The sequence below is a fragment of the Dipodomys spectabilis genome, unplaced genomic scaffold (assembly GCF_019054845.1).
Source record: "Dipodomys spectabilis isolate Male_0828 unplaced genomic scaffold, ASM1905484v1 ptg000289l, whole genome shotgun sequence".
In the NCBI taxonomy this organism is placed as follows: Eukaryota; Metazoa; Chordata; class Mammalia; order Rodentia; family Heteromyidae; genus Dipodomys; species Dipodomys spectabilis.
In genome coordinates, this window is record NW_024870966.1 from 3,284,695 (window position 1) to 3,299,332 (window position 14,638).

At 50.3% G+C, this 14,638-nt stretch overlaps 1 protein-coding gene across 1 annotated transcript in view; it reads left to right on the top strand.

Moving 5' to 3' along the window:
* Positions 1-10,805: 10,805 nt before the first annotated feature.
* The window catches only part of Tacc2 (transforming acidic coiled-coil containing protein 2), a 126,515-nt gene continuing 122,682 nt past the window's right edge, over positions 10,806-14,638 (top strand). Inside the window, exons 1-2 of the mRNA XM_042701419.1 lie at positions 10,806-12,457; positions 13,142-13,243. Coding sequence (XP_042557353.1) covers positions 11,265-12,457; positions 13,142-13,243 — 1,295 coding nt within the window. The 5' untranslated portion in view covers positions 10,806-11,264. The remainder of the gene's footprint in view (positions 12,458-13,141; positions 13,244-14,638) is intronic.

Genomic DNA, 14,638 nt, shown 5'->3' on the forward strand with positions numbered 1-14,638 from the left:
TCAGTACAATTGGTAGTCTTACTAAGAAGAAATAAAACAAAAACACATGTATCATTACTTCTTGTTCAGTGTTTAAATGCTACCACCATAACCCAGTTCTATAATCAGAACTGTTTGCATTTTTCCATGATTACTGGGCATTTAATTTGAAATATTCATATTTTGGTAAACAGTCTACCAAATTCTTGGATCTGGGTTTATTAAATCTTTAAAGATTTTTTTTCTTTATTGTGAATTAAAACAAACATAATTTTATTGGCTATCTTTATTTATAGTTTTTTTCTTCTTTTTTCTTTTTCTTTGCATTTGATACATAAGAAAAACAAGTTCTAAGCTGGGGGCTGGTAGCTCACACCTATAATTCCTAGCTCTGAGGAAGCTGAGATCTGAGGATTGCAATTTGAAGTCAGCCCAGGCAGGAAAGTCTGTGAGACACTTATCTCCCATTAACCACCAAAAAGCTAGAAACGGAGCTGTGACTCAAGTGTAGAGTACTAGCCTTGAGCAAAAGCTCAGGGACAGTGCCCAGACTCTGAGTTCAAGCCCCAGGACTCGCACAAGTAAAAAAGGCAAACAGAAAACAGTATCTAGGTGTGTGCCAGAGGCTTACATCTGTAATGCTCGCTACTTGGGAGGATCACTTTTTGAGGCCAGTCTTGGCAGAAAAGTCCATGAGTCTCATCCCAATAGAAGAAGCTGGATGTGGTGACATGCACCTGTCATTTCAAGTACAGTGGGAAGCAGAAATAGGAAGATTATGGTCTAGGAATGTCTGGGGCAGGAATCAAGATCCTACTTCAAAAATAACATACACAAAATAACCAGTGCATAAAAGGCTCAGCAGTAGATTGCCTGCCTAGTAAGTATGAAGCTGAGTTCAAATCCTACTACCAAAAACAATAGAAATAAAAACAAAAGCAAGCAAACAAATTAGGATTTAGATACATTTGAAGCATAGACACAGAAGACCTAGAGTTCATTCCCGCCAGTGGGAACACCGGTGTATAACAATCCAGACTCTGCCAACAACCAGTCTAGGAATTGCAATCAGGTCAGTCTGCTGCTGTTTAGGGCCCCGTGGGAGAGCTACTGGAAAACTTGGCCAAAAGGCGCCTTTTTAATTTTCTTTGCCAGTACCCATCCCTTGCCAAAACAGGATAATGGATTCTCATAAGTCAAATGACACAGTGATTTTGAAGACATATAAATGGCCATGTGGGCACAGCACACACGTGTAATCCCAGGACCTAGGAGGCCAAGACAAGAGCAAGGCCCTGGGTGAGAAAAATTTTAGAAAAAGAGAGAATAAAAGAAAAATGAACAAAAAGGAAAAAAAAAGAAAAAGGCCCACATAGTAAAGTATATGTTGAATGGCCAAGACAACTCTAATGCACAACACACACACAATTTCCCCAATAACTTTAGAATTTACAAATATTTTCCTTCTAGCTACTTTTCTTTTTCTATCACAGAGGAAGAACTGGATTAAGAATGTAAGTAAAGCTGGGCACTGGTGGCTCACATCTGTAATCCTAGTTACTCAGGAGGCTGAGATCTGAGGATCAAGGTTCAAAGCCAGCCTGGCAGGAAAGGCTGTAAGAATCTTCAATTAACAACTGAAATGCTAGAAGCGGAACTGTGGTAGAACACTAGCCTTGGGCACAAAAGCTCAGGTACAGTGCTAAGACCCTGAGTTCAAGCCTCAGGAATGGTGTGCGCATGTGCACACATACACACACACACACACACACACACACAAAGATTAGAAGACTAGACAATCATCCACGGGTAGTAAGAGAAGGCTATACACAGGGCACTGTGAGGATGGAGGGCAGAGTGAAGGGGAGGGGAGGGGTAGGGGAGGGTCCTCACTGTAGAGAGCGAGTTTTGAGAACTCCTTGTGTGAATAAAAAGCCAATTTCCCAAGTGACATGCAGGTTCTACCCAGTGGAGGTAAAGGCTGGCAGAGGCTTTTTGTGAGAAGCCCTTTAGGAATCCCAAGGGGCATCTGAAATGGTGCTGGTCCTGGGACTTTGGTGCTGTCCCTAAGCATCTTTTGCTCAAAGTGAACACTCTACCACTTGAGTCACAGCTCCACTTCTAGCTTTCTGGTAGTTTACTGGAGATAAGAGTCTCATGGACTTTCTTGCCTGGGCTAGCTTTGAACCATGATCCTTGGATCTCAACCTCCTGAGAAGCTAGGATTATAGGTATGAGCCATTGGCACCCAGCCTCAGTGATTGGTCTTTAAAGGTATGCTTCCACAACCTCATCATACTCGGCTGAGTATGAGGGAAAGCCCCTCGTTTGAGGCCAAGGCAGGAATGTGGGGAGCTGGGGACACACCCCCATTCCCAGCATGGCGGCCTCCAACAGGACATGGGCCAGGCCCAGTAGCTCTGAGGGCCCATTCTAATTCACTCGCTGCCACTCTGCCTCTGGCTTTCATTTTCTGGGAAGTACATTGGAATGCCCTGAGCAACAGTGAATGAGGTTAGATGGAGAAATCTTGTAATTTTTTGAATTAGAGTCATTCGCAAAAAGAAGCCATTCACAGACATCTGTGCTATATAATTGGTAACAACTTACTTGCCATGCACTCGTAACTCATGAGACCTGCCAGCTAACATGGAGACAAGACGGGAGTCTGGAGACCGGGCCTTGCAAGTGCGGCCTTGCCACATTTGCTTTGCAGAGCAATTTAAAACATGATTTGCTTTTTCTGGACATTTGTTTTCCTATATACAAAATAAAAGATATGGATTAGTAGATTACAAAAATGATGATTGTATGGAAGAAAATAACTTTTCTTTCATTATATATGTTTTTTAATTGGGTAGTAGGATGAAGGGATGAACTTTGCTAATCTTCAAGTGAAAGACCCATGATCTGAGAGCATTGCTGTATATTTATTTATCCTTGGTTTGGGTTCAGTGTATCTCTTATCTTCCTATCCATCCATCCATCCATCCATCCATCCATCCATCCATCCATCCATCCATCATGTATCCACTCATCCATCATCCACCTATCCATCCATCCATCCATCCACCCATCCTCCCACTTACCCTCCCATTCATCCACTCACCTACCCACCTACCCATCCACCTCTCCATTCACTCCCATATCCATGTTTTCTGCAACATTCTCCAAGTATTGGCTATGTTGTGGATATGGTATTGAAGAGATGAAGACCCAGGCTCTGGTGAGGGCCACAGAAATTAATACATGGGTGGCCATGGTACCTCACACTAGATGGGCCTGTGAAAGGAGCCCTGATCAGGGAGCTAAGGCTGACTCACAGGTGAAGGCAGGAGGGCTGTGTGATCCAGGCAGATGCAGAGCTGGCGGCTCTCAGTGGCTGGGGTGGCCCAGGAAAGGTAAGCTGGGCCATAGTTGACAACGAAGCAAAGACACTGGAGAGTTTTCCTAAGCCATTTCTCTGCCTGAAGCCTGGAGAGCAGAATGAAGGGGGCCACGATGGGAGAAGGGGCTGCACCTGTTTGGATGAAAGGCCGATGCCGGGAACAAGCAGAAAAATGGGCTCTAGAACCAGGCCAACGAATGTCACGGGCCTTCATGTTGGCTGTGCTAAGCAGCTCTCCTCTCCCTACCAGATTAGTGTGAACCTTTTGGGACAATTTTTTCATGTGTGCAAAGGAAGACATACCTTCTGTCAGGATGGTAGGAGAATTAAATGCAATTGTTACCACAAGGGCTTGGCATGGTCTTGGCCCTAACAAGTGCTTAGTGTACACCTCTACCTTTGCTTCAGTTTTGCTCATCTGAAAGCTCACCAATGGCACATCGGCCATGTTTGTGTTTTTCTCCAGATCAGCTTCGCTGTGTGTGTTTTCAGAAGCATGCCCTTAAGAACGCAACTGAGTGTGGTTGTCTCTGGCCGGGAATGGGGGAGGGCGGGTCTTTTCTGTGCCCTGTCATCTGCTCAGCATACTGCTGTCCTTCTGCACCCTCCTGGTTGCTCCCTTTGGGGTGCTGTGGGTGGAAGTCCTTGCGTCCTTCCTGATCTCAGACACAGAGGCAGTGACTCCAGGACTGAAAGGCTTCCATTGAGCATATTTGCTCAGCACCCTCCCTCCCATTGTGGGCACAGCCTTAACCCACACATTGCGACTCAATCTTGGAGCATAAAAGGACATTATGTAAGCTTAATTAATGCCCAGCCCTCAACAGACCAGTTCTTAGAATTTTTTTCTGCCTTGAGGCAAAACTGCTCCTGGTGAGTGACTCTAATCTGGCTTTTTTTTTTTTTTAATGCTTCTGATGACAAATCAAAGAGATTGCTAGGGCTCCATTTATGCTAACAAATCAGTATCTAAATCCTTACTGGGCAGAGTTGCTGTGTGTCTCATTCTCCATGGAAAATTCGATTCTGGCTACTCTCTAAAAAGAATGAACAGATTTGCCAGGTGCCAAAGTAGAGCAAATTTATCATCTTGTTCCAGATGGAAATTACTTCAGTCAGCCTAAAGGGAAGCCATGGCAGGGAACCCTAAATTGCCAGTTACTGTGCCAGGCCAATAAGGAAGTGGATTTGTTTGTTTCTAGTCTGTTCAAGAGGATTGGCAGCATCTTTTGCTAATAGTAGTATTGAATTATGTGTATCTGATGTCTTTGAATGAGCCCAGTGAGGAGTTCAGGGGTGTCTGTCGGGTTCTGGGTCCTCTCTCTGGCCTGGTACTTTCCAGAAGGGTAGCTCTACGTGCTCTACAAACCCCAGGTAGCTTTTGTATTTGTCCAGGCTGCATCTGGACTCTCTAGTCCTATCCTTGATGACGATTTGTACACTGGGAGGCCTTGGATTTTCATTCTCTCTTTTTGGATCTTCTTAACTTGCTTTTGACTCAGAAAAGTCTAATCGTAGCCAGATCCCTCTCAGGTCCTCAGGCACCAGCCTCTCCGCCTATGTGCAAGAACAGGCATTACACTCAGGTGGCCTCTGTGGTGTGGGCGTGTGTGTACTCACCTCCTCGAAGGATGTCAAAGAATGTGGCATTCAGAGGCCCCAGCGTGGCAGAGGCGAGAAGTGTGCAGGTTTCGTTCTTGGAGGCAGTGTGCAGTGTGTAGGCAGAGCCTGGTTGAGATCTCAGTACAGGGTACACACTTCCCAAGTTCTCATCTACATATGGCAGCAATAACGTGCACTGCATCCAGCCATCGTAGGCTTCATGGGATGATGCTGGCCAAGCCCTGATGCCCATTGTCTCTGCTATTACTTCCTCAACTTTTTATTTGGGATAACGAGAAGATGGAAAGGATGGGACGTTGAGTGCTCGTATACCTGTTTTATTAGTCTGCTTAAGTTGCCATTACAGAACACTGCGGTCTGGGCCCCTTTAGAAAACAGATGTTATTTTCTCAAGGTTCCTGAGCCTGACAAGGCAGGCAAAGGAGCGAGCTGGGTGGGTTTCTGTCCTCACATGGCCTTGCTTCTGCGCATGCGCCCTGCTTCCACTTCCTTGTGGCCTGTGTTTGCGCATGCGCCACCGCTGCCTTTCTTCATCACAGAAGGATACCAGTGCTATTAGATTTAGGCCCTCACTCCTCTGACGTCACTTAACCTTACACGCTGACCTCATTTAGGGCGCTGTCTCCAAATACAGTCATATTGGGAGCTGGAGTGTCACATGAGGATAATTAGGTCCATAGCACATATTTTAAAATTGTAGCAGGAATGCATCCTACCTCTCCACTGGGCATACCTCCGCCTCCTCGTCTGTGAAAGCTCAGGCCTCGCTCGGAGAATGGAGAGATGGAAATTTTGATAGTAGACAGAGAAAATGGGATCCTTCCTCTGGCCACATCCAGAACACTGTAGATCTCTCCCCTCCCCTCTCTGAATGTGTATATGTCATAACAAAGGATTCCATTAACTTCCTTTATTATTTTCCTCTTTATAATACCTTTAAGGAAGAGGATAGAAGCCCTAGAAAAATCATATTTCTGCTAACTTTGCCTTGAGCAGTTCCTCTTGGGATACTGGAAAATATAAATTCAGAACAAGTACAAGAATCACAGCTGTCCACCCCCACCCTAAGAAATTATAGAGGGGAAAAAGAAAAAGGAAAGCTGCCAGAATACTGAAAGTGGCAAGCTCATACAGTATCTTTTTCCTTTGTTTTCCAAGCTTTGTATTTGATGTGTATTATTTGTAAAATAAAAGTGCTTTGGAGAGCCAGGCGCCAGTGGCTCATGCTTGTAATCCTGCTAGTCAAGAGGCTGAGATTTGAGGATCATGGTTCAATGCCAGCCTGGGCAGGAAAGTCCTTGATATTCTTATCTCCAGTTAACCAGCAAAAAGCTAGAAGTAGATCTGTGGCTCAAGTGGTAGAGTGCTAGCTTTGAGCAGACAAAAAAGCCTAGAGACAGTTCCTAAGTCCTTAAGTCCCAGGACCAGGACAAAATTGAATTGGAGCTAGGGCCGGGAAGATGGCCCAGTGGTAGAGTGCTTGCCTTGCATGCATGAGGACCTGGGTTTGATTCCTCAGTACCACATAAGCAAAAAAAAAAAAAAAAGCAATGCTCAATAGGAAATTACTCATTACCTTGCTCATGTAATTGTAACCCCTCTGTACAGCATTTTTGCAATAAAAAATGCACCAAAAAAAAGCCAGAAGTGTCGCTGTGGCTCTAGTGGTAGTGTGCTGGCCTTGAGCTGAAGAGCTGAGGGACAGCACTCAGGCCCAGAGTTCAGCTCCATGACTGACCAAAAAATGAATTGGAGCTAGAGGCATGGCTCAACTAGTAGAGCACCTGCCTAGGAAGCATGAGGCGCTGGCCCTGAGTTCAAAGGCGCATACCACCCCAAACAAAGCAAAACGTTAACAAATAAAAATCCATTTAATCAAAACTGTATAGAATGGAGCCACATTGTCAAATACAATAATTGATCAACTATTTTGCAATAAATAGGTAGTTGGTTATGAATGGCTGTAATTCTGAGCCACATTGCTTCAAGTTTCCTGCGTGCTTCAGAGATTTCTTTTCCTACATTGCCCAGCTAACTGTGTTCAAGTTGAGACAATGGAGGTATTTTGTTCCCCAGTGTGTGCATGCGCCACATGCAGAAATTCCATACTAAAAAAGAATGAGCTTTAGAATAGGCCGCTCTCTGTACCACCTGTTCAATGTGAACAATCAAGTTAACTGTATTTAAGAATAGATCTCTGTTTCAAAGCACAGGTTTACCATCTTGTGCACACACACACACAAACATCAAAGGATCCTAGGACTGCTCAGAGCTTCCCTGTAATTCATGCAGGACTGACTTAAATCCCCCTTGATGGTTTCTTCTCATTAAATACTTCCTGGGCCTCCTGCATTTTCTGCTACTATGCACATGTTGCTGTTTTTCCTCCATTGGCTGCAGACGCACATGCAAAGGCCCAGCCTGAGTGCTGGAGACCCCCTACGTTGATTCTCAGGACTGCGGTGGCATGTGGCATGATGGGAGCAGGGGGTTGGGCCCCTCGTGGGCAGCAGTGAGCTGCACAGGATCCAGTAGGATTTGGTGGGCTTTCTTGAGTGTGGGGGGCGGGGGTGGAGGGACGTTGGGTAATTTTGCCTGTGATGTGGCTCTGTCCGTGGCGTCTATGAGAACCAATGAAACATTAAACGTTTTCATTGTTGGCAGGGCTGGGCTCACAGGCTCCTGCTCCGCTTCTGGAAATCCTGCCAGCCTGGACCCGTGCATCCTGTCCCCAGAGGCGACTGAGCCAAAGACACACGCCCAGGAAACCAGGGAGCCAGGAGGTGCTGCGGTGCCCAGCCCAGCCCCACCCCCGGGGCAGGCCTGCTCTTCCGTCCCCATGCCCTTCACCGAGTGTTCCCCGGAAGGTGACTTGGCAAGGCCCAGGGCAATCCAGGAGGGCGGCGGCCTGGTCCAGCAGTCCAGGAAGGAGCCCCACCCCCACGGCCCAGGGGGGCTGGGGGCAGCACTCACCCCCGAGCAGGACGGCTTTACTCAGCACGGGACGGTGGCCGTCGCCCCTAGTGATGGAGGCGACAAATGGTCCCGTTGTATTGACCAGTTGCCGGGAATCTCTCCAGTGCCTCCTGGGGAGTCATGGGAGGCGTCTCTGTGTGGAGCGGGTGGCCAGGCTGATGCGTTCAAGGCCCAAGGGAAAGAGGGTGCAGGTGGCCATCCCTCCTCAGAGTCCCGTACCAGCATGGTAACCCCGCCGGACAAAGGGAGCTCAGCTGAAACCACAGCTCCACAAGGTCCAGCCTTGCGAGCCTCAGACAGGGGGCAATGCCCAGGGGAAGCATCGCATCCGTGGGGCACAGACAGCCTGGAATTCCTCAGGGCCTGCCATCCCCCTAGCAACAATTCAGGGGTGGCCCACCATGCCAACGCAAATACCCTTGCCCAAGACAGCTGCCAGCAGCAAAGGGGAGCACACGTGCCTCCCACAGAGCTGCCGTGTCACCTACCGCCGTGTCCTGCCGAGGCTCTGGGTGGCACACATGCTCAGAGCCACCCACAGACAGGGCCACCAGGAACCGAGTCTCGTCCACAGGCTGGCGTGGCAGCGGGCAGCCAGCCAGATTCGGGAAGCTTGCTTGTGAGTGCAGAGGCCGCTCTACTCACTCAGATGGAGGAGGCAGATCTAGCCCCAAGCCCCACCGCACATCCAGCAGCACAGATTTCTGTCACCACAGGAGAACCCAGCTGGCTGGCCAGGGAGACCGACTCTGAGATCGCAGTGCCAGTTTCTACAGATCCCACCACAGAGCCGACAGAGGCAGGGCTGGTGGGAAGGGAGAAGCCATCATCAGCTCTGGGAGGAGAGCAAGGGCACCCAGAAGGGAGCTACAGAGAATCCCCTGTCCTGAACCCCCAGGAGCAGGGAGAACTCTGGAAAAGGGAACAGAGCTGTGCAGTCGCCCAAGGGACACCAGTGCCCCCTCCTCATCTGGGGGCTTCAAGTGAAAGTACCAGAAGGTCAGTGGGGTCCCAGGAGAGAGCCAAGGCCCCGGAGGATGCTGAACACCCCGCTGTGGCTAGAGAGGAACGTGGATCATCTGGAGATACCCATAGTGGACAGGGAGATGCTACAGAAGCACCCGGTGGTGCAGATCAGGGGAACGCAGAGGGAGAAGCGTCTCAGGCCTGCGTCCGCAAGCCCAATCCACAGGTGGGCAAAGAAGAGGTTTCAAAGCCAGGCAGTGATGTAGAGAACAGATCCCCTCCTCAGTCAGTCTCAGCCCAGCCACCCAGAAATGGGGACGCTGGACACAAGGACAGGCCAGACTCTCGATTAGCAGAGGCAGCATGGCAGCCGATGGCTGATGCAGCTACCTCGCTACACAAACTCCCTGAGGAGGACCCCATTCTGCCCCTGGCATCAGATGGATGTGTCAGGCTCACGGTTCCCAAAGGGCCGTGCAGTGGGGAAAGCTTGCTGCCATGCCCTGGTCAACCCTCTGGGCCCGGGCACCATGCAGCTGGTCAGGACACTGACGTTGATAGATGGCCTCCCCCTGACCGGGAGAACTCAGCAGTGGATTGTGGCCTCACGATGTTTAGTGTGGAGCAAGATTGTCAGGGGACAGCATCCGGCGAGGGAGATAGCTGGACAAGAGGAGCTGCATCCGAGAGGCCCTCGGTCCCTGTAGAGAGCCATCTCCAACCAGCCCCATTGTACCCTGAAGCATCCATCTTGGATGGGCTCAGGAGAGAGGCCCAGCCACTTGCAAACGAGAAAGAACCTTATTCAAGCAATCCTGATAATAAAAGCCAGCGTGCAGATTCTTCTCCAAACCACAAACCCGTGGAGCCTCAGATAGGTACAAGATTCCCAGCTCATGAGGGACAAGCGCAGGCATCCAGATCGGAATGTCAACATGAGGCCTCCAAAGGCAGTCAGTCTGATGCTCCAAGTTCATCTCCCAAGGACACGGCTCTGGGGCATGCTCCATCCAAGCAGCCAGAATCAACGCCAACAGGACAGAAGTCACCTGCACTAGGGGAGAATAGGCAAGAGGGAGCAGACGATGGTGGCCAGTCATCAAGGGTCTCACCTGCTACAGCTACAGCTGACACCTTAAATGATGCTTCTCCTGCAGAGAACTTGGGTGGAAAGGAAAGTTGCTCTCCTGGGCAGGGGCTAAACAAGTCCCAACAGGAGCTGGATGATGCCATGAATGCAGGGAGCCAGCAGGAAGAGGCCGGTCACATGGGCCCCACGCCCCTAGGCTTGGGCGAGACAGAGATGGCAAGTGGAAACACAATGGAGGCCCTGCCTTGTCCACCTGACTCCGTAGTGTCCCAGGATGCAGCACACTGCCTGCCAGCCCCAGAGCCTGCCAGCCCCAGAGCCACACCCACCCAGGATGCCCCAGAGAAAGAAGCAACCCAGGAAGACAGGCAGCCACCAGTGCCGGCCACGCAGCAGGAAATGGAGTGCCCAGCCATGGCGGATGCAGGGTTGGAGAAGCTTCTGGAAAATTCCCCAGTGCCCCAGGACCAAGATGGTGGAGCGAAGGCTGCTGAGACTGGTGAGAACAGGCAAGGATGCCCAGGGCTGCGGCAGGCTGCAGAGCGCCCCGTGGCGGCCCTGAGTGGGGACTTCATTCCAGATCAGCATTGCTTCACCTCTGAGGCAGAATCTTCCATCTCAGACCTGCATGAGCCTCACCAAGCTGAGCAGCTCATGCCCGGCTGCCAGAATGCCTTGCTGCCAGCCCGAGGGCTGGGTGAGATTCCCAGAAGCACCGGAGATATTTCTGCACGTGGGACTGTCACTGATTCAAAGAGGCTTCTCTTGTCTGGGCCACCTAAAGATGCTGGGCCTGACCCATTTGACCTGCAGGTTGATGGTGCTGCTAGAAAGGAAGCAGGAGACAATGGAGCCCAAGCTGTTTCTACGGAAGGTTCCAGAACTCCTGGTGAAAGCCCCTGCCACATAGAGGAACCATTGCTGGCCTTGGAAAATGGGAGGCTGTCTGCTGTCTCCTGTGACTCGCTCTTACAACCAGGACCTGCAAGTGGGGGAAACTCTGCAGTGCCGGCTGGCAGTGGAAGTCCCAAAGCCGGGCCGCCTCCTCTGGTGGAGGGTGAGCAGACAACAGAGGAGGAGCGAGTGTCTCCAGCCCCCGGGGCGGACGCCAGGCGCTGTGAGATCTCCGTGGGGCCTGCAGGTGAGGATGGAATTGCAGGTGATGTGGCTCGAGCAACAGAGCTCAGCAAGGATGGAACGGTCCAGCCATCTTCAGATCCCAGGGAAGGGGCATCGGGTAGCATGGGCACCAGCTCCAAGCCGGCCAGTGTGATCGCGGGGCTCCCCGACTTCAGAGAACATATCACCAAGATCTTTGAACAGTCTGTGCTTGGACCCCCAGCTGCTGAGCGATCCCAGAGTGAAAAGATAGGAGCTGGAAGGAGTACAGCAGGCAAAGACCTCACCAGATCACGAAGCCCGGAGAAGCTTCTAGAAGGGATACAAGGAGTTGTCGCTGCTCCTCTCCCTGCACCTCCTGCTGGGCTCTGGGTGGAGAAGAAGCAAACATTGGCTGCCGAGGCTGAGATTGTTCATCCGATTCCTGAGGGTGCAGCTTCCGACAAGCCTCCAGGTCCAATGGGGCTGGTGGTGGCACAGAACCTTCCAGATGCCTATGTTGAAGAGAAGGTGACCGGTGTCCCAAGAGTGAAGAGGAGTGAGAGGTCAGAGGTTACTGGGGAGGCGTGTCTGGTGCTGGGAGTCTGGGCTCCCTTATCCCCAGGGAAGGATGAGCAGAAATTAACTTCAGGTCATTCCTCTGCTGGGACTGCTCAGGGGACCCCTGCAGAGAACACCAGTGGCTTCCAGGTGTCTCCCCAGACCCCTGGAGAAGAGGACCTGGAGACACTGGCAAGACACAGAGAAGACATGCTCTTGGACTGTGCTCTTCCAGGGGGCCCAGGATCCACCGCTGCCCTAGATGCATCTTCTCCCTGCGGGGATGTTTGGATGGAGCCCCAGGCTGACAATGAGCGCAGGAGCCCTGACACACTCGGGAGTGAGAGGAAGCTGGACACTGCTGCCAGCATCAGAGACATGCACGAAGCCCCTGGGCCAGCCTCTGGAGCAGGAGCTGCTGGGGGAGCCCAGGGTGGCGTCCTGTTGAGCCCAGCTGAGATGCGGGCATGCGCTTCCTCCGGTGACCTGCCTGAAACAGGTACTGCGAGGCTGCTTCCCGGCGTGGCTGCTGACTCAGCGCGGCCAGGGAGCTGTCAGGACCCAGCTTGCCCTGATCAGACTCAGCCAATGGAGGCCGCAGCCGACCCGCCAGGGGACAGCCCAGCTGGGCACCCACCGGTCAAAGGACAGCCAGGACCTGAGCTCCCTGCTCCTGCCGGACCTGGGAATACCAGAGTCTCCTCAGCCCCAGGGCCTGACAAAGTTGGAGACCTAAAGCAACCACTTTTGGCTCCGGAAGAGCTCAACACTGACAGGTACTTGAATCATTTCCTGTGGGGTTAGCGTCAAGCTGAGGCCCATGCTGACTTTTTAAAGGTCAATCAAATAGCTGGGTGGTTCTCAGAAAGTCAAGGTTTCGTGCCTCATAGCTTAAATGTGTTGACTTTGATGAGACTCTGAAGAACGTGAGTAGAAATGGCTGGAGGTGTGGAAGCTCTGGGTCTGTCTTGTCTTGTTCCTTTCCTTTGTGTTCTGTGTGTATATGTGTGTGTGTGTGTGTGTGTGTGTGTGTGTGTGTGTGTGTTTGATTTCATTATGTGAGGCAGAGTTTCCTTCGGTATTTCAGGCTCAAATTGGTTTTGAGATCCTCCTGCTCAGGCTAGGATTTCAGGCCTGTGCCATGATGCCCAGCTTCCCTTTGTATACTTTAACTACGTAAGTTTAACTTCTGGAAAATCAGAGTGCTTCCCAGCTGGCTGTGCATGATTGGGTGATAGGTTGAAGCGAATCGTAAGCTTTCCGGGGTGCAGACACAGTGGAGTCTGTTTCTGCAGAGGGCTCTGAAATGATTCAGAGCCTCCTGGAGCCCAGGAGGACTTTTCGTATAATAGTCACCCAATAGCCTTTACTGGGCAACAAGATCTTCTAGTAGCACAGGGAGAGAGATGGCCCTGTCACCATCGATCTTGCCCTATTGTTTTATTTTTTCATTGTTTCAGGAAGAACCCTGGGTCTGGTCCAGCTACCTTCCCTCTGATTCCTGAGAAGGATGTTCTGGGAGTGACTTCGGATGAGGTCGGAGGCCCGGGAGGACCTGCGAGGTCAGTGACATTTACCAAACTTTGGAAGATCTTGTCACTTAGAGGCAGACGCACTGGACAGTTCACTGAGGATGGTAGCTTTAATACACAAGTCCTACATAAGAGAGAGGCAGATGGCCTTGGAAATAGAGCCACGGTGACTCAAAGCTCCATGTTGTAAGAAGGACTGAGCTGCTTTCATACTGCACTTTACTATCTTAAAAAAACAAACAAACCAAACAGCTATACTGAGATAGGATTGACATACCACACAACTCACTCATTTACTGGACTCAATTCAGACTTGAGTGTGTGGCTAGCACGCTCACCCACCTTGGGCCTATCACCAACCCTCAACAAACAAATAAGAAATGTACAGACCAACAGCCTTTAGAGTACTTAGAGTTGTGTGACCATCCATTTGAGAACGTGTTCTTCCCTTCCAAAAGAAGCTCTGCAGCTCTACCCCCTCCCAACCCCAGCCCCAGCTCCCTGCCATCTCAGGCACCCAGTAATGCAGTTCATTGCCTTTTGAGACAGATAGGTCCATATTGATTTAATCTCTGACACAGGCATGGCCCACCAACACACCGCAGCCATGTACCCCCGAGATCTTGAGATGAGGGTAGATAACCCGGAAGGCTCTATCACTCAGATCTTTCCATGTGCAGGGGGTGGCCTGCTCATGCCTAAGGGCAAGGCCACCTTGGTCCTGCAGAAGTTTAAGGAAAAGGAGACCTTGCAGACATGAACACTATGAATAAGCTTTGCAGTATCCCCAGAGTGTTGGCTGTTGCGCGCATGTACACACACACACAAGCACACATGTGAAATCAGGGTGGGTCAGACTCTAAATTAGTACCTACATCTCCTCCCAACAGCTGCAGGCGTTTGTAAATGATTTGATTCATATTTTGCACACGCGGAAAGAATGCATGGTCACCTGCTTCTCAAGTCTGAGCACTTCCCTCCCCATCCCCCCACCCGCCTCCCAGCTGCCTCCTCGCCAGGCCCACAACAGAGTCTGTCATGACTCTGGGGCCTGCATTGTTTGGCCTGTGCTGCCCAAGAGATGTGAGCTAATCTGCATTTGATACCTGTTCTAGACTGACTTAGTGAGCAATGTCTTCTTGCCCTGACTGGTCTGTGTCTTTTGCATTCCCTTTTAAGGCCTTGGAAGAGCCTTTGTGTAGCTAGGGAAACTATTCCCATCTTCACACAACTGTATCATAAACTTTTTTTTTTTTAATCTGGAGGTGTGTTATCACCTTCTAAGAGAGCTCAGGGCTAGACAGGGTAGCCCCAGGAATAGTTCATGGCTCAGTGTTTTAATCACATTAAAGTTTAGAATGATAATTTCTAAATTTGCATTAGGTATTATAACTTTTGTTGCACATTTGAAAAGTATGGTAAAGC